The following is a 24,168-nucleotide window of genomic DNA, read 5'->3' as shown; positions in this document are numbered from 1 at the left end:
CAGACCGGAATTCCTCTTCGAGGCTGTGAAACCACAGAGCCCCATGAAACCAGGACATGGGGTGGCTTGGGGCCCGGGGAGGGGAGGAAGGAGGGGGAGAGGAAGTCACGGGGCAGCTTGAAGCCAGATTCTGAAGAACAAGCAAGCGTTCTTGGCCTCCTCCCTGCTCCCCGTCCAAAACAAAGGGTGTTGCAATCAGAGCAAGCAGAGGCCAGGTTTGCTCTGGGCACACCAGGAAGACAGTGTGATTTACAGGAAATTAGAATCAACGGGGTTTCGGAAGCCACCTCTCCAGGGACGGCGCTGTTCCATGCGGGCGACCGCCATAACCAGCTGGCAGGCGGGGTGTGGCTCTGCACCCCGTAAGCCTGGGTCTAGTCAGCTACTATTGCAGAGGGCCAGTCACTGGACATCTGGGTGTCCAGCAAAGGACTTGTTTTATTTTGCAAAGCACAAAGCAAGGAAACTGGTCACTAGCGCTTAATTCCCAGGCTCCCTAAGGCCTTGGGGTGAGGGTTCTTAGCGGGGTGAAGCTGGGGGTCGTGTCCAAGTTACTGGGAAGTTGGCAGTGCCTGTGGCCTTCCTTTGCTGAAACTCAGTTACAGAGAGAAAGGAAGAGACAGAGGGAGAGGGGAGAGGTCGCCCATCCCCAAATGGCCTCAACGGCCTAGCCTGGGCCAGGCTGAAGCCAGGAGCCAGGAGCTTCTTCTGGGTCCTCCACATGCGTGCAGGGGCCCAAGCACTGGGTCCATCATCCGCTGCTTTCCCAGGCACATGAGCGGGGGACTAGATCGGAAGTGGAGCAGCCGGGACTTGAACCAGTGCCCTCTGGCCTTCCTTTGGTCACCGAAACTGTCCCTTAAGGAATTGTGGTCACGGCACAGTGAGCTCCCTCAGGCTGGGAGCTACGTGAAGGTGGCAGTGACCTCAGGCTCCTGGCCTGGGGTTCCTGGCAAAGACATTCCTCGACAGGACTGAGAGTGGAGATGTTTATCTATGGGCCTCCAGTGATGACAACCTTGCAAGGCCAGCTGTGCCACTGCCTGGAGGCAGTGAGCTAAGTTTAGAAAGTGGTTGATTTGCTTCCGCCAGGCAGGGCCAGGGGGCCGCTGCGTAACCGGTAAAGTCATCGCCTGCAGTGCCGGCATCCTATATGGACACCAGTTTGAGTCCCGGCTGCTCCACGTCCGATCCAGCTCTCTGCTGTGGTCTGGGAAAGCAGTGGAAGATGGCCCAAGTCCTTGGGCCCCTGCACCTGCGTGGGAGACCTGGAAGAAGCTCCTGGCTCCTGGCTCCTGGCTCCCAGCTCAGCTCTGGCCGTTGCGGCCATGTGGGTGGTGAACCAGCGGATGGAAGACCTCTCACACAAGGCGGCCTTCACGCAAGCAGTGATTTCACAGGGTGCGGGGGAGCATGGTGCACACCCGATACAGTCCCGGAGAGTGGAACCAGCAACGTGTGTCAAGACCCGCAGCTGCACTCCCACCAAATGGGGGTTCCCGCGGCTCCACTCCACGTGGGGAAACTGAGGCTTGGGGCAAGAAAGAGGCACAAACACAAGGCTGCTCACTGCGGAGCACAGAGCTGGAAGCCAGGGAAGTGCGTCCCTGTGCCAATCCGCAGGCTGCTTGTGCCTACACGGCAGTGTTGTAGGAACGGCATCTGTGCGCCCACACAGAGCCATCTCCAAGGCCTATTGTTCTTGCAAAAACAGCACGCGCCCAGCCAGCCCAGGAAGAACAGAACAGACAGTATGTTCCTGTTTGTTTTTCAAATGTGTTGTACATCGGGGCTGGCATCCTGGTGCAGCAGGTTAAATGGCACCCATATGGGCACCGGTTCATGTCCCGGCTGCTCCACTTCCCATCCAGCTCCACGCTGGTGTGCCAGGGAAAGCAGCGGGGGATGGGCTTGGTCCTTGGGCCCCTGCACTATGCTGGCAGACCCACCTAGAAGGAGCCCCTGGCTCCCGACCCAACCCCAGCCATTGTGACCATTTAGAGAGTTAACCAGTGGATGGAAGATCTCTCTGTGTCTCTCTCTGTCTCTCTCTCTCTCTAACTCTGTCTTTCAAATAAATAAATAAATCTTAAAAAAAAAAAAATAAAAACATGCTGGCAGCAAGGGTGGGAGACTACCTTTTAGATACTGAACCATCTGGACCTGTTACCTGCCCCTCCCCTCCCACACACACATACAAATCAACACCGTCCACAATAATAATGTCCTAAGAGGATGTTGATGTAAGATACGGGCAAACACTAAAAACGAGGATCTTCCCCATTTGGTGATTTTTTTTTTTTGAAAGCACCACAGTCACTAAGACATTGTGACAAGGAAAAGTGAGTGGAGCTCCTAGCTCCCTGTTCCCTGGAAAACAAGTGGACCGGGATAGCAAACTCCTACACGTACTTCAAAACCCAGCCGAGGCATCCCCTCCGCCAGGAAGTCTCCCCTGACTCCTCGAGAGGCAGAATCTTCTCCACCACTAGGGAAAACACTCCGTGGGTCCTGAGAGTATGGTGGGGAGGCGGGGGGGCTGTGTCCCTCCAGCCTAATCTCCCCTCCCTCAGCACAGGACCTGACGTCTGGGCTCCAGCTCCCAGCAAAGAGATGGACTCATTGGAAGAGTTTCATTAGCAAACGCACAGCTGGAGGTGGACATCGGGTGGCGGTGGGGGCTCTCAGAGCAGGTGCAGCAGGCTCGCCAGCTGACCTTCATGCAGAGAGAGGCCAAGGGCAAGGGGCAGGCTCTTTCATGTGGGCAGGGGTCACGGCCTCAGGTTCCTCACCCCTTTGCAGGGCCTCAGGGATTGAGAAATCGGGGCAGTCCCAGGGAGGGGACATGCCGCGGGAGAAGGAAGGGGCGGGAGCCAGATAAAAGGCAGCTTCCAGCGTGCCTGCTACTCTTCCCCACCCTGCCCCTCTGTCCCTCCACCCCTGGGCCCTGGCACCATGGGACAAGCCTCAGGCCCCAGCCTGCTGCTGTTGCTCCTGACCAGCCTCCCCCTGGCCCTGGGGGACCCCATGTGAGTGGCCCTGGCTGTTTAGGGGGGGGCGGAAGCAGGCATGCAAGTGCGGCTGGGGGCATATTGATTCAGGTTGAGACGGTCTGGGAGTTTACGGGTATTTGTGGGGTGTGGGTGTTGCGGCATGGAGGGTTTGCGTGTGTATAGAATTGGGGATCTGTAGCCTTAGGGCGCTGAGCCATGGTGCCCGGGGGTGGGTTTGAAGCCTTGGAGGTTCAGACTTTGCAGGAGCTGGGAGCTGAAAAGTTTCAGCACTCACAGGTGTAGTGTTTGGGGGTGCAGAGGTGTAGCTGCCCGTAGGGTTCCGATGTTTGCTTTTGGCTGTGTTTGTGGGATTCGAGCGGTGGTGGTGGTTCCAGGTCTTTTAGCATCGGGGTGCGTGTGGGTCTGGGTGTGGGGAGTGCTGAGATGGGTGGGTTCAGGGCCGTGGGCGCATGTGGGTTTGGTGATTGTGGGTTGCAGGGCCTGCTGGTTCTGGACTGGAGGCTCAGCGGTTGCTGGGATCCGCAGCCCAGGGGGTCCCGGCTGTCAAAGGCCATGCCCCACCTGCTGAGGGTGGCTCATGGCAGCCACCGTCCCTCTTAGCTCTCAGCACGCAGCAGTGGTAGTGCCCAAGGACTGAAGGCCGAGGGTCGGGATTCTGGGATTGGCAGGTGCCCTGGGCACTCACTAGCGCCCTCCAGGATCCGCGGCTGGGCAGAGCGCCCAGGGATCGGAGGCCCAGCCGGCCGCTGGCCCTCAGCCTCGGGTCCGCTTCCACAGGTACTCCATAATCACCCCCAACGTCCTGCGCCTGGAAAACCAGGAGACCGTGGTGCTGGAAGCCCACGAGGCGGCGGGCGATGTCCCGGTCACTGTCACCATCCACGACTTTCCCGCCAAGAAGCAAGTGCTATTCAGCGAGAAGATGGTGCTGACCAGCGCCACGGGCTACCTAGGCAACGTCACCTTCAAGGTGGGCGCCCACTGCAGCGGGGTCTGCGGGCGTCCTGGGCCTCCTCCCCTCCCCCAGACTGGGCGCAGCGGGGGCGGGCTGGGCGGGGAGCCCCCCGGCAGCCCCCTCCCCACCGCTGACGCCCGGCCCACGGCCCCACGCAGCTCCCCGCCAGCCGAGAGCTGAGCTCCGAGCGCGGGCCGCGGTACGTGATGGTGCTGGCGCTGTTTGGCGGCGTGGCGGTGGAGAAGGCGGTGCTGCTGAGCGCGCACAATGGCTACTTGTTCGTGCAGACCGACAAGACGGTGTACACGCCCGGCTCCTCAGGTGCGGCTCGGCGCGCGCCCCCCGCGGGCCCTCGGGCGCGCGCCGGCCCCCGGCTCACGCGCCCGCCTCGCCCCCCATCCCCGCCCCGCAGTGCTCTACCGCGTCTACACCGTGGACCACAACCTGCTGCCCGCGGGTCGCACCGTCGTCGTCAGCGTCGAGGTACCGCCGGCCGCGGCGCAGCGGGCGGGCAGAGACGGAGGCCGAGGGGACGGGAGAGGCGCGGGAAACTGCGGATCCGCGCTGGGCCCGGGTCTCGTCGTCTGACCCCGGGAAGGGGGCCAAGCCTGGGAATGCCACGCGGGCGCGTCCTCCCACGGCCGCCAGGGGGCGAGCGTGAGCACCGAGTCTGGCGCTGGCCCTCCCGTGCCCACAGCACCCCCCTCCCCGTGGCGCCCATCTTCTGTGGCACAGAGCCCTGGAGCCCTGCACGACCCCACCCCACCCTCGCTCCCCTTGCCCGCTCCGCCCCAGTCACAAGGGCCTTCCAGTTCCTCCCACGTGCCCGCTGGGCCCTACCCCAGGGCCTTTGCATGGGCTCTTTCCACAGCTCAGAAAAGCAGGGTACAGCCGTTCTGGCCGGGCAGAGCAAGCCGCGTGCCAGCAATGCCGTGGGTGATGGCTGCTCGAGGGTGCAACAGGGAATAAATGCCAGTTACGCCACCCAGGACGCCTGCCTCCACCATCAGACTACCTACTTCCAGTCTCGGTTCCTCTGCTTCTGATCCAGCTCCCTGCTAATGCACAAGGGGGCCCCCGTGAGGTCTCAAGTCCTTGGGTCCCTGCCACACCCACGTGGGAGCCCCGGATGGAGCTGCAGGCTCCCGGCTTCGGGCTGGCCCAGCCCCGGCTGTTGCAGGCATTTGGGGAGTGACCAGTGGATGGAGGACCTCTCTCTCCCTCTCTATACCCCTTAATAGTAACCTGAAAAGGATGCTCACTACAGTGAGCACAGAGAGGTTCACTAAGTCGCCCAAGGTCACCCAGCCTGCAAACCGCACAGTAGGTTGGCCAGCCAAGCTCCGTGCCCTGTGCCCCTGTCGCACAGAGAGGCGGGGAGGGGGCGTCGCTGGGGGACCAAACCCTCTTTATCCCCACCTCCTTCCCCACAGAACCCTGACGGCGTCACCATCAAGCGGGACACCCTGTCTTCCCACAACCAGTATGGAATCCTGGCCTTGTCTTGGACCATTCCGGAGCTGGTCAAGTAGGCGGGGCCATCCAGGAGGAGGGGGCCTGGGAGGGGCTGGGGGTGCGAGCAGGGTGGGTGGGGGGCTCCTCGCGGAGGCCCGGCCAGACCACCGCCCGCCTCCCTGACAGCATGGGGCAGTGGAAGATCCAGGCCTACTACGAACACTCCCCGCACCAGGTCTTCTCCAGCGAGTTCGAGGTGAAAGAGTACGGTAAGGGCGGGCGGCGCGGGGCAGCAGGGGGTGCCCGGGGCTCTGGGACCCCGCACCCACCCCCGCAACGACGTCTCGCACCCCAGTGCTGCCCAGCTTCGAGGTCATCCTGGAGCCTGCGGAGAAATTCTACTACATCGATGACCCGCAGGGCCTGGAGGTCAGCATCACGGCCAGGTGAGGAGCAGGGCAGGCGAGGGGAGGCCGCGGGAGCCAGGCCTGCAGGGTGGGGGCCGGGGCCGGGGGCAGGGATGAGGGTGGCGGGGGCCTGACTTGCTCCTGGCCTCCCAGGTTCCTGTACGGCAAGAACGTGGACGGCACTGCCTTTGTCATCTTCGGCGTCCAGGATGGCGACCAGAGGATTTCGCTGGCTCAGTCTCTCACCCGCATTGTGGTACCTGCAGGGCCCCGCCTCTGAGACCCTCCCACCACACCCCTCCTCCCTCCCCAGGGCCCTGCCTGCACTGAGCCCCCTCCCACCACACCCCTCCTCCCTCCCCAGGGCCCTGCCTGCTCTGAGCCCCCTCCCACCACACCCCTCCTCTCTCCCGGGGGGGGGCCCTGCCTGCACTGAGTCCCCTCCCACCACACCCCTCCTCCCTCCCCAGGGCCCTGCCTGCTCTGAGCCCCCTCCCATCACACCCCTCCTCTCTCCCAGGGGGTCCCTGCCTGCTCTGAGCCCCCTCCCATCACACCCCTCCTCTCTCCCGGAGGGGGGGCCTGCCTGCGCTGAGCCCCCTCCCACCACACCCCTTCTCTCTCCCGGGGGCCCTGCCTGCGCTGAGCCCCCTCCCACCACACCCCTCCTCTCTCCCCGGGCCCTGCCTGCGCTGAGCCCCCTCCCACCATATCCCTCCTCTCTCTTCCCCAGGGCCCTGCCTGCTCTGAGTCCCTCCCACCACACCCCTTCTCTCTCCCGGGGGGCCCTGCCTGCTCTTAGCCCCCACCTGCCACACCCCTCCTCTCTCCCCATCCTCCACCAGATCGAGGATGGCAGTGGCGAGGCGGTGCTGAGCCGACAGGTGCTGCTTGATGGGGTGCAGCCGTCCCAGCCCGAGGCCCTGGTGGGGAAGTCCCTGTATGTGTCGGCCACCGTCATCCTGCACTCAGGTGAGGCCCGGCTCAGGGGGGGAGGAATGGCCGAGTCTGAGGGAGGAGGCCAGGTCTGAGGGGGAGGCCAAGTCTGAGGGGGGAGGCCAAGTCTGAGGGGGGGAGGCTAAGACTGAGGGAGGAGGCCCTGTGTGAAGGTGAGAGCCAGCCTGAGGAGTGTGGCCTGGTCCTCACGGCTGGTCCCTTCAGGCAGCGACATGGTGGAGGCAGAGCGCACCGGGATCCCCATCGTGACCTCCCCCTACCAGATCCACTTCACCAAGACACCCAAGTACTTCAAGCCCGCCATGCCCTTTGACCTCATGGTGAGACCTGGGGGGCTCCACTCCTCCACCTGGAGCGCTGACCACGCCTCTGCATCCCCCTGACCGCCTCCCCCTGGCCCAGGTGTTCGTGACCAACCCTGACGGCTCCCGGCCCGCCGCGTGCCTGTGGTGACCCAGGGCTCAGACGCGCAGTCCCTGACCCAGGACGACGGCGTGGCCAAGCTGAGCGTCAACACACCCAACATCCGGCAGCCCCTGAGCATCACGGTGAGCCGGCCCACCTGCCCCTCCTGCAGCAGCGCCTCCGAGCCCCTCCCCTCCCTCCCTCCCCCTCCTCTTCCTCCCTCCCTCTCCTCCTCCTCCTCCTCCTCCCCCTCCTCCTTTTCTTCCCCACTCTTCTCTCCTCCTCCTCCTCCTAGTCTCCCCCTCCCTCTCCTCCCTCCTCCCCTCCTCCTCCTCCCCCTCCTCCCTCCTCCTCTCCTCCCCTCTCCTCCCTCCTCCCCCTCCTCCTCCCTCCTCCTCCTCTCCTCCTCTTCCCTCCTCCTCCCCCTCCTCCTTTTCTTCCCCCACTCTTCTCTCCTCCCTCTCCTCCTCTTCCTAGTCCTCCCCCTCCCCTCTCCTCCTCCCCTCCTCCTCCCTCCCCCCTCCTCCCTCCTCCTCCTCCCCTCTCCTCCTTCCTCTCCTCCCCCTCCCTTCCTCCTCCCTCCTCCTCCTCCCTCCTCCTCCCTCTCCTCCTCTTCCTCCTCCCTCCTCCTTCCTTTCTCCCCCCTCTTCTCTCCTCCCTCTCCTCCTCTTCCTAGTCCTCCCCTCCTCCTCCCCCTCCTCCCTCCTCCCCCTCCTCTCTTTTCCCCACCTTTTCCCTCCTCCTCTTTCCCCCCACCTCCTCCCCCCTCCTCCTCCTCCCCCCTCCTTCCCCCTCCTCTTCTTCCCCCACTCTTCTCTCCTCCCTCTCCTCCTCTTCCTAGTCCTCCCCTCCTCCTCCCCCCTCCTCCCTCCTCCCTCCTCCTCCTCTCCCTCCTACCCCCTCCTCCTCCCCCTCCTCCTCCTCTTCCCTCCTCCTCCTCCCCCTCCTCCCCCTCCTCCTCCTCTTCTTCCCCCACTCTTCTCTCCTCCCTCTCCTCCTCTTCCTAGTCCTCCCCTCCTCCTCCCCCCTCCTCCCTCCTCCCTCCTCCTCCTCTCCCTCCTACCCCCTCCTCCCCCTCCTCCTCCTCTTCCCTCCTCTCCCTCCTCCCCCTTCTCCCTCTCCTCCTCCTCCTCCCTCTCCTCCTCCCCCTCCTCCTCCCCCCTCCTCCCTCTCCTCCTCCCCCCTCCTCCCTCATCCTTCCCCTTCTCCCTCCTCCTCTTTCTCCCCACTTCCTCCCTTCTCCTTCTCCTCTTCTTCCTCCTCCCTTCTCCTTCTCCTTTTCTTCCTCCTCCCCCTCCTCCTCTTTCTCCTCCTCCTCTTTTTCCCCTTCTTCTTCATCCTCTTCCTCCCTTTTCTCCTCTCTCTGTGTCTCCCCCACCCCTGTGATTCAATCAAACCGCAGCTAGTTTAAGACGATCCTGCACTCAGGCTCCCTAATGTCGCCCCGTGCGTGCGCCACACAGCCCCAGGAGCCAGCGGCTAGGGCACAGTGGGCCACACGCCCCATCCCCTCCCCTACTACCCCGCCCGCCCACCCGCAGGTACGCACGAAGAAGGAGGGCATCCCCGAGGCTCGGCAGGCCTCCAGGACCATGCAGGCCCAGGCCTACAGCACACTGCACAACTCCAACAACTACCTGCACCTGTCGGTGCCACGCACGGAGCTCAAGCCCGGGGAGTCGCTACACGTCAACTTCCACCTGCGCACCGACCGCGGCCTGGACGCCCAGATCCACTACTACACCTACCTGGTGGGCGGCCCCCGGGGACCCTCCCGCTCACTCCCCAAGGCCGGCTCTCACCCTCCCGGGCTGACAGCAGCTTCCCCTGCCCCCCCCCCCCCAGATCATGAACAAAGGCAGGCTGCTGAGGGCAGGCCGCCAGCTGCGCGAGCCCGGCCAGGACCTGGTGGTGTTGCCCCTGACCATCACCCCAGATTTCCTGCCTTCCTTCCGCCTCGTGGCCTACTACACGCTGACCGGTGCCGGCGGCCAGAGTGAGGTGGTGGCCGACTCGGTGTGGGTGGACGTCAAGGACTCGTGCGTGGGCACGGTGAGCCCCCCTGGCCCCAGCCACCCCGGGACCTCCTGCCTCCTGGGAGGCCCTCGCGGGGCTGACGCCTGCTCCCTCCCGCAACCTGCACACAGCTGGTGGTGAAAGGCGGCGGTCGGGATGGCCAGCAGCCCCTGCCCGGGCAGCAGATGACGCTCAAGCTGGAGGGCGACCGCGGGGCGCGAGTGGGGCTGGTGGCCGTGGACAAGGGCGTGTTCGTGCTGAACAAGAAGAACAGGCTCACTCAGAGCAAGGTGCGTGGCCTCGGGGGCTCCCGGGCTGGGGGTGCAGGGGCAGGGGTTGAGGTTGGAGCGGCCGGGGTGCAAGTGGAGGTGGAGACCAGGGGACAGGCGAGGGCTCATGCTAGGGGGTTCATGGTGGGCGTGGCTCCAGTCATCCAAGTGGACATGGAGGTGGACATGCTAGGTTGTAGAGCCCTGGGACTGGAAGTGGGCTTGGCGGGATGCGGCCGGGGATGCAGGGGGAGCCGGGAATGGGGTTGGGATAGGTTTGAAAATGCAGGTTGGGGTGAGGGATTGGGAACAGAATGGACTTGGTTGGAAAGGGCTGTGGGGAGGGGCGTGGTCAGGAGTGGGGTGCAGTGTGGGTGGGCGTGGCTGGGGCAGAATCGAAGGGGGACACTGCGGCCTCCCACACCCCCAGATCTGGGACGTGGTGGAGAAGGCGGACATCGGCTGCACCCCAGGCAGCGGCAAGGACTACGCGGGCGTCTTCACGGACGCTGGCCTGGCTTTCAAGACCAGCAAGGGCCTGCAGACGGAGCAGAGGAAGGGTGAGGCGGCCTCTGCACAGAGGGGCGGGGCCTGGGAACCGCAGGGGCTGGGGTTCAAGTCCTGCCTCCAGCGCCAAGCTCGCTGCTTCCTCGGGGCCTCAGCTTCTCTTGGGGCGGCAGATGGGAATCGCCCCATCCCTGCCCGCGGCCGTCGTGGGGAGGGAGCCAAGGGTACGCAGCTGGGCTTCCTTTAGCTGGTGCTTGGCCTTGCCCCGTAGAGCTGGAGTGCCCCAAGCCGGCCGCCCGCCGACGCCGCTCCGTGCAGCTCACGGAGAAGAGGATGGACAAAGGTGGGTCCCGGCCTGAGGCGGGAGGATGGAGACTCAGGGCAGCGGGGGCGGGGCTGGGGGCCCTGGGGTGTCCCCGCTGGGAATCCGCCCCGCGTGGCTGCTGCTCCAGGCGCTGACTCGCCCGCCGTGGGCACTGTTCCCGCAGTGGGCCAGTACACCAACAAGGAGCTGCGCAAGTGCTGTGAGGACGGCATGCGTGACAACCCCATGCAGTTCTCGTGCGAGCAGCGGGCGCGCTACGTCATCCTGGGCCAGGCGTGCGTGCAGGCCTTCCTGGACTGCTGCACCTACCTGGCCCGGCTGCGCGAGCAGCACCAGCGGGATGGGCCCCTGGGCCTGGCCAGGAGTGAGTGCCCCACCCCGGGGCGGCGCGTCCCTGTCTGAGGGAGAGGGTCCCTGTCTGAGGGGGGAGGCCATGTCGGGGGAAGGGTCCCTGTCTGAGGGGGGAGGCCACAGTATGAGGGGGGAGGGGGTCCCTATCTGAGGGAGGAGGCCACAGTATGAAGGAGGAGGGGGTCCCTGTCTGAGGGAGGAGGCCACAGTCTGGCAGGGGGTGGGGCGAGAAGAAAGATCCTGTCTCAGGGAGAAGGTCCCTGACTGAGGGGGGAGGGGGTTCCTATCTGAGGGAGGAGGCCACAGTCTGAGGGGGGAGGGGATCCTGTCTGAGGGAGAAGGTCCCTGTCTGGGGGGTAGGCCCCTATCTGAGGAGGGAAGGGGTCCCTGACTGAGGGAGGAGGCCACAGTATGAAGGAGGAGGGGGTACCTGTCTGAGGGAGGAGGCCCCTCTCTGAGGGAGGAGTCCACAATCTAAGGGGAGAGGAGGTCCCTGTCTGAGGGAGGAGGCCACAGTATGAAGGAGGAGGGGGTCCCTGTCTGAGGAAGGTCCACAGTCTGAGGGGGGCGAGAAGAAAGATCCTGTCTCAGGGAGAAGGTCCCTGACTGAGGGGGGAGGGGGTTCCTGTCTGAGGGAGGAGGCCACAGTCAGGGGGGAGGGGATCCTGTCTGAGGGAGAAGAAGGTCCCTGTCTGGCGGGTAGGCCCCTCTGTGAGGGGGGAAGGGGTCCCTGACTGAGGGAGGAGGTCACAGTCTGAGGGGGGAGGGGGTCCCTATCCGAGGGAGGAGGCCACAGTATGAGGGAGGAGGGGGTCCCTGTCTGAGTGAGGAGGCTACAGCCTGGGGGGAGGGCGAGGAGAAAGATCCTGTCTCAGGGAGAAGGTCCCTGTCTGAGGGAGAAGCCACAGTATGAAGGAGGAGGGGGTACCTGTCTGAGGGAGGAGGCCCCTCTCTGAGGGAGGAGTCCACAATCTAAGGAGAGAGGAGGTCCCTGTCTGAGGGAGGAGGCCACAGTATGAAGGAGGAGGGGGTCCCTGTCTGAGGGAGGAGGCCACAGTCTGAGGGGGGAGAGGGAGAAAGATCCTGTCTCAGAGAGAAGGTCCCTGCCTGAAGGGGGAGGAAGCCCCTGTCTGAGGGGAGAGGACACTCCTATCTGATGGAGGAGGAGACCTTCGAAGGTAGGAGAAGCCAGGTGATTCAGGTCTGAGGGAGGAGAAACCTAGTCTGATGGGGGAGACAGCAGTTTCCCGCCCGGGAGGATCAGCCCCGCCCAGCCCGAGTCAGCGTGGAGTTTGCAGTTGGCCAGGCTGCCTGTGGGAAGGCCGCCATGGGTGCTGAGCCTGCAGCAGAGGAAATCTCTCCATGTTGCCTCCAACGAGCGCTGCCCACACGTGCTCACCCATTCATTCATTCACCCATCCGGTTCTGAATGAAACAGAGCACACACACACTTGCGACTTCACATCCCGGGCCAGACACACACTCACAGCGCAAAGACAAATGTCTGTTGCCATAAGCTCACTTTAAGTAAATCTGAAACCCTCTCTCTCACCCAAAGGAGACAGTCTGAGGGCTTCGGGGAGAAGTTCACAAAGCCTCTGACCTATCGGGATGGGACTGTGTCCACAGGAATACGATTTTCCCCCAGCATTGTGTAATTTCTTTAGCCAATGGTGGTTCAAAGAAGGGCTTTGTTGTTCATCCACATAAGGCACTTGCATGGAATGTAATACAGGTGGATTCATAACCCTATGGAGTCCCACCCTCCCCTGTTGCTAAGGAGCCCCGGAGCCCCAGCTGTCTGTCGTGTGTGAGGACAGCCCGGCCAGACTTGCTGTCGGTGTCCAGCCACGCTCTAGAGGTCACCTCCTCCTCACGGGTCTCCTGCAGGGCGGGGGATGCCCTCAGTGCACCTGCTGGCCCTCGGGACTGGCAGAGAGCCCATCAGAGGGAGCAGGTGCCCAGGGGTCATAAAAAAGTCTCCATTTTGCTGGAAATCCAAGTGGGAAAAATGACAGCTGCCCAGCCTGCATTCTATCTTTGGATCAACATAGTTGTGAAGCAAAATCTCTAGTTAGTTGTTTTTAGAAGATGTGTTTGGAAGGCAGAGAGAGAGGGAGAGAGAAAAAGAGAGAGGAGGGAGAGAGGGAGGGAGGGAGAGAGAGAGAGAAGAGAGAGAGAGAGTGAGAGAGCGCTTTCACCCGCTGATTCACTCCCCACATGGCCACAATGGTCAGGGCTGGGCCAGCCTGAAGCCAGCAGCCAAGAATTCCATCCGGGTCTCCCACATGGGTGCAGGGGCCCAAGGACATGGGCCTTCTTCCACTGCCTTCCCAGGTCGTCAGCGGGAGCTGGATCAGAAGTGGAGCAGCCGGGACCTGAACTGGCACTTATAGGGGCTGCCAGGGTCGCAGGCAGCAACTTCACCTGCTGCACCATGACCCCAGCCCTGGGGGCTCCCAGAGGCAGCCGTCCCTGGGGTCAGCCCTGGAGGGGCTCCATCCTGAGGAGGTCACCTCTGGGGGCAGCCAGGGCGGGGGTCTGCTCTGAACCCACCTCTGACCCTCAGGTGACCTGGATGAGGACATAATCCCGGAGGAAGACATCGTCTCCCGAAGCCACTTCCCGGAGAGCTGGCTGTGGACCATCGACGAGTTCAAAGAACCCGCGAAAAATGGGTGAGGCTGCGATACCCGCCGTGTTCCTCCACTCTGAGGGCGGAGAAGGGCCCAGTCTGAGGTGGGAGGAGACACTGATGGGGGAGGAGACTGTCCGAGATCTCCTGAAGCCTCCTATCTCATCTTGAATCCCTGTGCACTACACAGCCCACCTAGAGAACACCTGGGTTACCCATGGTACCCTCACCAAGCCCCACCCCTCCACCTGCCAGCCTCATCCCCCTCTCCCCTGCACAGCCCACCTAGAGAACGCAGGCCCTGGGTTACCCACAGTGGCCCCTCCAAGCCCCACCCCTGCACCTGCTACACTCATCCCCCTCTCCCCTGCACAGCCCACCTAGAGAACACAGGCCCTGGGTTTCCCACGGTGCCCCCTCAAAGCCCCGCCCCTCCACCTGCCAGCCTCATCCCCTCTCCCCTGCAGAATCTCCACCAAGATCATGAATGTGTTTTTGAAAGACTCCATCACCACCTGGGAGATCCTGGCCGTGAGCTTGTCTGACAAGAAAGGTGAGCGAAGGTGACGGCCTCAGAGGCCAGACTGGGGGACATGGTCTCCAAATGTGATAGGTTTTTTTTTTTTTTAGATTTATTTTATTTATTTGAAAGACAGAGTTACAGAGAGAAAGAGAGATAGAGAGGTCTTCCATCTGCTGGTTCACTCCTCAGATGGCCGCAACGGCCGGAGCTGAGCTCATCCGAAGCCAGCTTCTTCTGGGTCTTCCATGCAGGTGCAGGGGCCCAAGGACTTGAGCCATCCTCCACTGCTATCCCAGGCCACAGCAGAGAGCTGGATCAGAAGAGAAGCAGCTGTGACTAGAACCAGTGCCCTTATGGGATGCCGGTGCTTCAGGCCAGGGCGTTAACCCACTGTGCCGGCCCCAACCCCAAGTTTTTTTTAAAGATTCATTTTATTTATTTGTAAAGCAGAGTTAGAGAGAGAGAGAGAGAGAGAGAGAGAGAGATCTTCACCCACTGCTTCACTCTCCAAATAGCTGCAATGGACAGGGCTGGGCCAGGCCAATACCAGGAGCCAGGAGCTCCATCCTGGTCTCCCAAGCAGGTGCAGGGGCCCAAGCACTTGGGCCATCGTCCACTGCTTTCCCAGGCCATAGCAGAGAGCTGGATCGGAAGTGGAGCAGCCGGGACTTGAACCGGCACCCATGTGGGATGCTGGCACCGCAGACGGTGGCTTTACCCACTACGCCACAGCACAGCGGCCCCACGCAGTTTCTCAAACTAAGCACTTGCATCCAAGGCACCCCCTGCCCTTGACACCCCTCTGGCCTCTGCCCGAGCAGGGATCTGCGTGGCCGATCCCTACGAGGTCACGGTGATGCAGGACTTCTTCATCGACCTGCGGCTGCCCTACTCCGTGGTGCGCAATGAGCAGGTGGAAGTCCGCGCCGTCCTCTACAACTACCGGGAGTCTGACTCCCTCAAGGTGCGTGGGCTGGCGGGCTGGCGGGCTGGTGGGGGCGTCCACGGTGCACAGCCCTGCTGTGACGCGCCCTGCCTCTCTCTGTCTGGCAGGTACGAGTGGAATTGCTCTACAACCCAGCCTTCTGCAGCCTGGCCACCGCCAAGAAGAACCACCAGCAGACTGTGACCATCCCGCCCAAGTCCTCGCTGCCCATCCCCTACGTCCTCGTGCCTCTCAAGATCGGCCTGCAGGAGGTGGAGGTCAAGGCCGCCGTCTACAACCGCTTCATCAGCGACGGCGTCAAGAAGACCCTGAAGGTCGTGGTGAGTCCTCGGGGGGCGTCTGCGGCCCCTGGTCCTTCAAGGAAAACACCTGGCCCGTGCTGCTTCATCTTCACAGATGTGTTTACCTGAGGGTCCCGTGCTGTGGCGTAGTGGCCTAAGTGGGCTAAGCCTCTGCCTGCAGCGCCGGCATCCCATATGGGTGCCAGTTCGTGTCCCGGCTGCTCCACTTCCCATCCGACTCTCAGCTTATGGCCTGGGAAAGCAGTGGAAGATGGTCCGAGTGCTTGGGCCCCTGCACCCACGTGGGAGACCTGGAAGAAGCTCCTGGCTCCTGGCTTCGGATGGGCCCAGCTCTGGCTGTTGTGGCCATCTGGGGAGTGAACCAGCAGATGGAAGGTCTTTCTCTCTGTCTTTCCCTCTCTCTATGTCTGTAACTCTACCTCTCAAGTATATGAATAAGTCTTTAAAAAACATTTATTTACTTGAAAGGTAGAGCAATGGAGAAAGGGTAAGAGGGATAGAAATAATGATTGATTGATAGATAGATAGATAGATAGATAGATGCTAGATAGATGCTAGATGATAGATAAATAGGTAGGTAGGTAGATAGATAGATAGATAGATAGATAGATAATCTCCCACCTGCTGGTTCACTCTCCTAAATGGCTGCAACAGCCAGATCTGGACCAGGCAAAATCCAGGAACCAGGAGCTCCATCCTGGACTCCCCCAAGGGTGGCAGGAGCCCAAGCACTTGGGCCATCACCTGCTGCTTCCCGGTGTATTAGCGGAGCAGAGCTAGAACTTGAAACTGGTGCTCCGACACAAGGTGCCGGCATTGCAAGCTGTGGCTTAACCTGCTGCACGGCGGTGCCAGAGGTGGGAGACTCAGGCTCTAGGACACTAGGACTCACAGCGTCCCACCTGGGAAATATAGACGTTCCAGAAAGCAGAGCTCGGGTTAGAATAAGGCAGCGGACATGCCTCTGGTGTGGAATTTTAGGAACCCTAACAACCTCCGCTGTCAAAAGCAAAGTAATTCAGCGCAATAGTTTTTTTCTATACATGACTTGTTGACTTCTGTTATCTGAGAGGCAGAGACACAGGCAAATGTCTCCCTTCTTCCGGTTCATTCTCCAAATGCCCACCATGGCGCCCAGCTGGGGCCAGAGCCAGGAGCCAGGAGCTCCATCCGGGTCTCCCATGTTGGCGGCAGGGACCCGAGCACTTGAACCATCACTGCTGCTCCCCAGGGTCTGCATTAGCAGGGAGCCGGGGCCAGGACCCTGACACAGGTGCGGGGGTCCCAAGAGGCATATTGCCTGCTTGGACAAACACCTGCCCCCATTATGGTGTATAGTACAGCTACATTTTTTTAAAGAATTATTTTATTGATTTCAAAGACAGAGTTAGAGAGAGAGGTAGAGCCAGAGAGAGAGGTCCTCCATTCCACTGGTTCACTCCCCAAATGACCGCAATGGCCAGAGCTGAGCTGAGCTGATCAGAAGCCAGGAGCCAGGAGCTTCTTCCAGGTCTCCCACATGGGTGCAGGGGCCCAAGCATTGGATCATCTTCCAAAGCTGTCCCAGGTGCATTAGCAGGGAACTGGATTGGAAGTGGAGCAGCCAGGGCTCGAACCGGCACCTGTATGGGATGCAGAGCCACAGGAAGCAGCTTAACTTGCTGTACCACAATGCCAGCCCCCACTTTTTCCTTACAAAGGAAGAAAACAAGGCACAGAGGGGTTAAGTAACCGGCCCCGAGTCACACAGCTACAGGAGTGATGAGCCAGGTCAGAGGCCCCGACACCTGAGCCAGGGTGACTGCAGAACAGCGCCCCACTGACCCTCTGTGTGTCCTTCCATGTCCCCTCCCTCTCCCCTTCCCCAACGCTGAGTAGCCTGAAGGAATGCCAATCAACAAAACTGTGGCTGTTCGAACCCTGGACCCAGAGAACCTTGGCCAAGGTGGGTGAGCTGCAGGAGAGGGGGTGAGGCCGGCCCTGGGCATGGTGGGGCGAGAGGAGGGTGGGGCAGGAGGAGAGCAGGTGGCATGCACGTCTCTCTCCTTGTGGGGGAAGCCTGGGCATGGTGGCCAGCCACCTTCAGGCCTCTCACTTGCCCGGTAGGGGGCGTCCAGAAAGAGGAAATCCCTCCGGCGGATATCAGCGACCAAGTCCCAGGGACCGAGTCTGAGACCAAAATCCTCCTGCAAGGTGAGATGCCCTCAGCCCTGAGCTCACGGGGCCCGGGCAGCAATCCGGGAGCTGTGAGCCCACCCCCCAGAAAGGGGTTGAACTCCATCTCCTTGCATCGGTGCCTCACCACCCCTCCACATCCGGGCAGCCCCTCTTGGACCTGCTGTCTAGAAACGTCCAGAGGAGTGTGCATTCTTACTTTGCTAAATGATCGTAAGTAGCGATAAGAAAAAATGCACATTTGAAAGCAATACAAAAGAATTGCTGAAATCTATGAGCACAAGCTAGTGAAAAACGTATAAGATGGAAAAACTATGTGTGGGTTCCAAAGATTTTTTTTTTTTTCACCAAAACAAGCTCATCTGATTTCTTCTATGAGAGACAAAAGAGCTACATCTGCTGGTTCACTCCCCAAACGCTCACCACGGCCAGGACGGGGCAAAGGCAGAAGCCAGGAGCTAGAGACCACCTCCAGGCCTCCCTCATGGGTGGCAGGGACCCAAGGGCAGCCGTCCCCTACTGCCTCCCAGGGTGTGCATCGGCAGGCAGCTGGGTGTCACACCTGGCTGCGTTGCGGGCATCTTAACCGCTGGGTCAAAACACTCCTTCCCCAAAATTTTTTTTAATTTTTTGACAGGCAGCGTGGACAGTGAGAGAGAGAGAGACAGAGAGAAAGGTCTTCCTTTGCCGTTGGTTCACCCTCCAATGGCCGCCACAGCCAGCGCACTGCACTGATCCGATGGCAGGAGCCAGGTACTTATCCTGGTGTCCCATGGGGTGCAGGGCCCAAGCACTTGGGCCATCCTCCACTGCACTCCCGAGCCACAGCAGAAAGCTGGCCTGGAAGAGGGCAACCAGGACAGAATCCGGTGTCCCAACCGGGACTAGAACCCGGTGTGCTGGCGCCGCAAGGCGGAGGATTAGCCTAGTGAGCCGCGGCGCCGGCCACCCAAAATTTTTAAGTCAGCTTTCCCTGAACATTTTGAAGACCCTGTGACTCTAATGCTAAGCAAGATCTGTTGTTGGTATTTGTGGCGCTTGTTATTAGAATTATTTTTCCTCTGGTGAAATGGGAGACTAGAAGAGGAGGGTTCACTGTGAACCGGAAGCCCCCACCCCCAAAGGCAGACCCCTCCCTCCCCCAGTCACATCCTCCCAGCCCGCACCTGCCCTGGCCCCTTGGGTCCCTCCTCACCCCCGGGGGTCACCCTTCCTGGCTGCAGGGACCCCCGTGGCCCAGATGACGGAGGATGCCATCGACGGCGAGCGGCTGAAGCACCTCATCGTGACGCCGTCCGGCTGCGGGGAGCAGAACATGATCGCCATGACGCCCACGGTCATCGCCGTGCACTACCTGGACCACACCGAGCAGTGGGACAAGTTCTCCCTGGAGAAGCGGCAGGAGGCACTGGAGCTCATCAAGAAAGGTGGGCGCCACCCGCAGACCCCGCCCCGCCAAGCCCCTCCTCCCCCAGGACCCCTCCTCCCTGAGACTCCACCCCACTGTGCCCCTCCTTGGCCAGACCCCTCCTCCCTGAGACCCCACCCCACTGTGCCCCTCCTTGGCCAGACCCCTCCTCCCCTGAGACCCCACCCTACCATGCCCCTCGTCCCCCAGGACCCCTCCTCCCACAAGACCCCACCCCACCAAGCCCCTCCTCCCCCAGGACTCCTCCTCGCCTGAGACCCCGCCCCACCGAGCCCCTCCTCCCCCAAGACCCTGCTCTACCCTGCCCCTCCTCCCTCAGGAGTCCTCCTCCCATGAGACCCTGCCCTGCCAAGCCCCTCCTCCCCCAGGACCTCTCCTCCCCCAGACCCTGCTCCACCCTGCCCCTCCTCCCCCAGGACTCCTCCTCCCCTGAGACCCCGCCCTGCTGTGCCCCTCCTCGGCCAGACCCCTAGCTTGAGACCCCACATCCTCTGAGATTCCTCCCCTGGGGCCCCTCCTCCTCTGAGACCCCCTCCTCCCTGAGATCCCTCCCCCTTGAGACTCTTGTCAAGGCCACACCCTTCCTCTAAGAGCTCCTCCCACTCCTCTGATCCCCCGTCCCCCAACTCCCCTTCCCTCTCCAAAGCCCTGTCCTCTCTCTAAGCCCCTTGCTGTCTCTGAGATCCCTCTCCACTGACGCCCCCAGACCCCTCCGGTTCTCTTGTTCCCCTGGGAATCTGGTCCCCCCCAGTCCCCTTCTCTTTCCCACCCCCTGGCAGCACCCCTGTGCCCTCCCTGGTGAGCCCACAGCAGCTACCTCCTCTGCTCAGGCCCCACCCCTCCTTGGGGTCCCCCTCTCTCCCTGCAGGCTACACCCAGCAGCTGGCCTTCAAGCAACCCAACTCGGCCTATGCAGCCTTCCTGAACAGGGCACCCAGCACCTGGTGAGGCTCTGGGCCGGCCTGGGCCTTGCCCCTCCCTGGCCCCAGGCACTCCGGGCGGATGGGGGAGTGGTCTAGGACTCCTCGGACCCTGAGCATCATTAGACGCCGACTGCACGCACCAGCTGGGTCCCAGGAAGGGCCAGGCCCAGCCTCTCATAGCTGACCGAGCGTGCAGCCCGGAGCCCGCAGGCTCACGCTCAGTGTCCACCCCCAGGCTGACCGCCTATGTGGTCAAGGTCTTCTCTCTGGCCGTCAACCTCATCGCCATCGACTCCCAGGTCCTGTGTGGGGCCGTGAAGTGGCTGATCATGGAGAAGCAGAAGCCGGATGGGGTCTTCCAAGAGGACGCACCTGTGATACACCAAGAAATGATCGTGAGAGGCCGGGGCCACGGGAGGAGTGGGCAGAGGGCGGCTGGGCGAGGCCAGGCGGAGGAAGACGCCACTATCTGCCCCCTTCCCAATTCACAGCTGGAGTGGGAGGGAGGACAGAGAGATACATGACCCCAGGCGGTCATGCCCACGTCACCAACGCCAGAGGCCTGTGCAGCCCAGGGCAGAGAGAAAACACAGGGTCCCCTCATTCAGAAACTGTTAAGGGTTTCATTCGTGCCAATGCCCAGAGACCCTCCCTCACATCCGAATCCGTCTCCTATTCCTGCTGCCAGGGAGTTGCTCAAAGCTCTCCCCTTCTCCCCTTCTCCCCGCCTCCCTGGCCAGGAGACCCTGCAGGCCTCCCACCCCCACCCCCACCCCAGCTCTCACCCCAGAGCTGCTGGGGCAACTTTGAATCTGCTTGAGCCACTCCTTGACTCCTAAACAAGGACCTCCTTGGAGTAGCTGGTGTCTTTGGACCACCGCCACCAGCAGCATAAACGTGTTAGAAATGCACCTTCTAGGGGTGGGCATTTAGCTGGGTGGCTGCAATGCTGGGTAAGGAGCCTGCATCCCACATCGGAGGTCCCGGGGCTTTTGCACCTGCTCCTCCTGCTGCTATCTGGAAGAATCGACTCCTCCTCTCAAGTCATGGCTCCAGCAATACAGATGCCCCAGGGGTATCTTTCTCAACCTCCCTGCCTGGCTCATATTCTCACCACGATCTTTTCCTGCATAGCACTTGAAGGTTTCTCATTACAGGGACAGTCCCTAATACAGAAACGTTTCCCCTTCTGTGCACTCGGACACCAGGAAGAGGCCCGGCCCTGCCTAGACCTCCTGGCTCCGCACTGGGGGTAACTGTCACGTGCGGACTCCTTGGTAACCCCCACCTTGCTTCCTGCTCCCCATCCCAGGGTGGCCAGCGGAACTCTGTCGAGAAGGAAGCGGCCCTCACCGCCTTCGTTCTCATCGCCCTGCAGGAGGCTAGAGAGATTTGCGAGGAGCAAGTCAACGTGAGTGTCCCCCGCCTTGTCCCCGCACCCTGCCCATCCAGATGTCACCCTCAAGGTGTTTCCAGCCCTCCCAAGGGCCACAACAGCCACCGTGGTCACTCTGATAACACCTAACGCTCACAGAGCACCTACCCAAGACCCCCATCCAGGGGCTTCGTGTAACCGCCCCGGAGGTGATGGATTCGTGTGAGCCCCAGTTCACAGATGAGAAAAGCCGAGGGCTCCTTGTGGGCTGCTTTGCTGTTTGCAGAGAGCTTTGAGCTCGTTCCCAAAAGGCACGTTAGCCTGAGGACGTGGCACATCACCCACCCGTGATCAGTGCTTTCGCGTTCCTGCTTAGAGAAAACTCAGGACATTAATTCTTTTTTTTTTTTTTTTTTTTTTTTTTTTTTTTTTAATTTTTTGACAGGCAGAGTGGACAGTGAGAGAGAGAGACAGAGAGAAAGGTCTTCCTTTTGCCGTTGGTTCACCCTCCAATGGCCGCCACGGCCAGCGCGCTGCGGCCGGCGCACCGCGCTGATCCGATGGCAGGAGCCAGGAGCCAGGTGCTTTTCCTGGTCTCCCATGGGGTGCAGGGCCCAAGCACCTGGGCCATCCTCCACTGCACTCCCTGGCCACAGCAGAGGGCTGGCCTGGAAGAGGGGCAACCGGGACAGAATCCGGCGCCCCGACCGGGACTAGAACCCGGTGTGCCGGCGCCGCTAGGCGGAGGATTAGCCTAGTGAGCCGTGGCGCCGGCCAGGACATTAATTCTTGAGAAAAGTTACACCTAAGGCTATGGCCTCCGGCCAAGGTATCTTCCAGGAGACTTTCAAGGGGGTCCTGGGCCCCAGGCAGGAACTGACAGGGCCCTGCTGGTTCCCTGCTGGCCCCTCTACCTCTGGTTTTGCTCCTGAAGCTGCTCCTGACTCCATTGCTTTGTCCTGGGCTTTGGAGAGTGGGCTAACTTGTAGCTTTCCAAGGAGGGAACCCCAGGAGCTCCCCATCAACCCAGCTGCTTGCCCCACGTTGGCACCCCAGGAAAGAGAGCGAGGGGAGTGGGCCAATGAGGAGAGAAACAAAGCCAGAGCCACTGACTCGGATACCCAAGGCAGACTTGGGGGGGTTTCTGGTTCTAACCTTGCAAATGTGGGAAAATTTTATGAGAGGGAGGGAGGGAGGGAAATCTAGCCAGGGCTATGGGGTCAGACAGGTCCTAATGTTCAGGCACTTCCCCCCTTAGGCCTCAGTGTGTGCATCTGTGAAATAGGAATAAGGTTCTAAGACTCCCAAAGTCATCCCAGATATGACACACGTGTGACCTCAGCGGGAGATGTGGGTCCAAGGATCGATCGAGGGCACAGAAGAAGGTGGCCTGAGGGACTCTACCAGGAGGCTTTGCTCCTTCCCTCTGGGTCTTTCATTCCCTTCTTGCCCAAACGTAGAGCTTTTCCTGACATCCAACCTGTAGGGCAGAATATGGCTGCCTTCCTTACAGGAACCAGCCACATCAAGGCTAGAACATGCAAATTCCCCCAGGAGACACTCTGATTGGCTCAGCCTGGGTCAGGTGATTGCATCTGGCCCAATCAGCTGCAGAAAGGAAGTGGGTCTCAGGGGAACAAAGATGGCTGCTTCTATTGTGGCCATATGCAATGGAAGGCGAGAAGAGAGGATGTAGGCGAGGCAGACAAACAAAAGGATTGGTTTCTGCTACAACATAGCAGTGTGGTGATGGGGTGGCCCTCAGGCTGTGGGACCAGAGTGACAGGGCCAAGACATGAGTGTGTGGAACCAACCTGCGAGAGCCCAGGAAGCTGGTCGCTGAACGAGCGTGGGGAAAATTACATCGCCTGCATCTACCGTGAAATAAATTCCATGCCACACTCAAAACTCATCACTTCCTCGTTATTCTGCTGCCTGCTCCCATGACCGCAAGCTCCGTCTGTCTGTCTCTGTCGCCTGGTGGGAGGCTGCGTCAGTCACAGTGGAAGTATTTACCACCTAGAAGTCATCAAGCCCTCTAAGTCTTCCTCCACCTCCGGGAAGCCGGGTTGGAATCCTGACTCTGCCGCTCACTGCCTAGGTTGGGCTTGGAAGGGTCACTGAGCCTCTCAGAGCATCCATGTTTTCATCTCATGGGGTGCTGGGAGGTTGAGTGAGTGGATGTGTAACCGGCATGGGGTTAGGTGTGAGCCATGATGATGACGGAGAAGATGAAGATGATGGTGGTGATGAAGAGGATGATGGTGGTGTTCCCATGAGAGGTGTTCTCACGGCGTGCTGAGTCTGTCTCAGCTCAGCCTATAACGACCTCCTTGGTGCCTCTCTTTCCTTTGTTCAGGGACACTGGTAGCTTGATGTTGGCCCTGGAGGGCAATGTTTGCTCCCCAGAAAAATTGGCAATCCTTATAAACCTAGGCTATGCCAACCCTCCCACCAGAGAGCTGGTTGTTAACTGTTGACCAGCACACCACCGGGTTGTGACCCACACCTGCTACATCACAGATACTCAACAACAAGGCAGCTTGGGTTGGCAACAACATCTCAGAAGCTCCGAAACAGATGCAAACCAGATAGATCAAAGGACAGGACGGATCCTAGTGCCTGAGACTTGGTCCCCGGATGGCGTTCACCTGCTGTCTCTGGAAGCAGTGCCCACCTGACCGGCCTGTGTGACCCTCTTTCTCACAGAGCCTGGCAGCCAGCATCAACAAATCAAGGGACTTCCTTGCAGCCAATTACATGAATCTGCAGAGACCCTACAGTGTGGCCATCGCTGGCTATGCCCTGGCCCAGCAGGACAAGCTACGGGGAGCATTCCTAAACAAATTCCTGAGCAAAGCCAAAGGTAAGGGGCAGTGTGGCGGGGCCGCAGGGAGGACGAATGGCTGGGATGCCCAGTCGTAAGCTGAACTGGGCTGTGTGTGTCTGAGATGTGCCCGTTGCAAACCACGCAAGCAGGTCTGTTTGTAGCAGGTGCATCCCTCATTCAGTAAGTGTCCGTCAAGCATTCCATTAGCAGAGAGAGTTGGTGAAGGCAGAGGGAGAGGCAGCAGTCAGGAGATAGACAATGACCTTGAACGCCCACCCAGAAGTCTAGAATTAGTCTTCCTCTGACCTCCCCCGGAGCCAGCCCCCGGCTGGTCAGAGCAGTGAGTGCTGGGCACGGGGGCCGCCTTCT

The 24,168-nt window shown here is 60.9% G+C and overlaps 1 protein-coding gene across 1 annotated transcript in view; it reads left to right on the top strand.

The window, feature by feature from the left end:
- The first annotated feature begins 2,905 nt into the window (after positions 1–2,905).
- C3 (complement C3) overlaps positions 2,906–24,168 on the top strand; it is a 28,240-nt gene continuing 6,977 nt past the window's right edge. The window contains exons 1-28 of the mRNA XM_070059509.2: positions 2,906–3,029; positions 3,792–3,984; positions 4,128–4,290; positions 4,382–4,452; positions 5,403–5,497; positions 5,611–5,693; positions 5,780–5,870; positions 5,985–6,087; positions 6,677–6,803; positions 6,993–7,108; positions 7,191–7,336; positions 8,735–8,944; positions 9,039–9,245; positions 9,341–9,499; positions 9,909–10,038; positions 10,257–10,328; positions 10,474–10,674; positions 13,231–13,339; positions 13,764–13,849; positions 14,641–14,783; positions 14,873–15,085; positions 16,946–17,012; positions 17,174–17,260; positions 18,466–18,669; positions 19,540–19,615; positions 19,830–19,989; positions 20,907–21,005; positions 23,679–23,835. Coding sequence (XP_069915610.2) covers positions 8,786–8,944; positions 9,039–9,245; positions 9,341–9,499; positions 9,909–10,038; positions 10,257–10,328; positions 10,474–10,674; positions 13,231–13,339; positions 13,764–13,849; positions 14,641–14,783; positions 14,873–15,085; positions 16,946–17,012; positions 17,174–17,260; positions 18,466–18,669; positions 19,540–19,615; positions 19,830–19,989; positions 20,907–21,005; positions 23,679–23,835 — 2,329 coding nt within the window. The 5' untranslated portion in view covers positions 2,906–3,029; positions 3,792–3,984; positions 4,128–4,290; ... (7 more) ...; positions 7,191–7,336; positions 8,735–8,785. The remainder of the gene's footprint in view (positions 3,030–3,791; positions 3,985–4,127; positions 4,291–4,381; positions 4,453–5,402; positions 5,498–5,610; positions 5,694–5,779; positions 5,871–5,984; positions 6,088–6,676; positions 6,804–6,992; positions 7,109–7,190; positions 7,337–8,734; positions 8,945–9,038; positions 9,246–9,340; positions 9,500–9,908; positions 10,039–10,256; positions 10,329–10,473; positions 10,675–13,230; positions 13,340–13,763; positions 13,850–14,640; positions 14,784–14,872; positions 15,086–16,945; positions 17,013–17,173; positions 17,261–18,465; positions 18,670–19,539; positions 19,616–19,829; positions 19,990–20,906; positions 21,006–23,678; positions 23,836–24,168) is intronic.

This window comes from Oryctolagus cuniculus, chromosome 16, assembly GCF_051225735.1.
Source record: "Oryctolagus cuniculus isolate XC-2025 breed Fujian yellow rabbit chromosome 16, ASM5122573v1, whole genome shotgun sequence".
NCBI lineage: Eukaryota > Metazoa > Chordata > Mammalia > Lagomorpha > Leporidae > Oryctolagus > Oryctolagus cuniculus.
The sequence above is the reverse complement of the archived record's forward strand: the minus strand, read 5'-3'. Positions and strand labels throughout refer to the sequence as shown.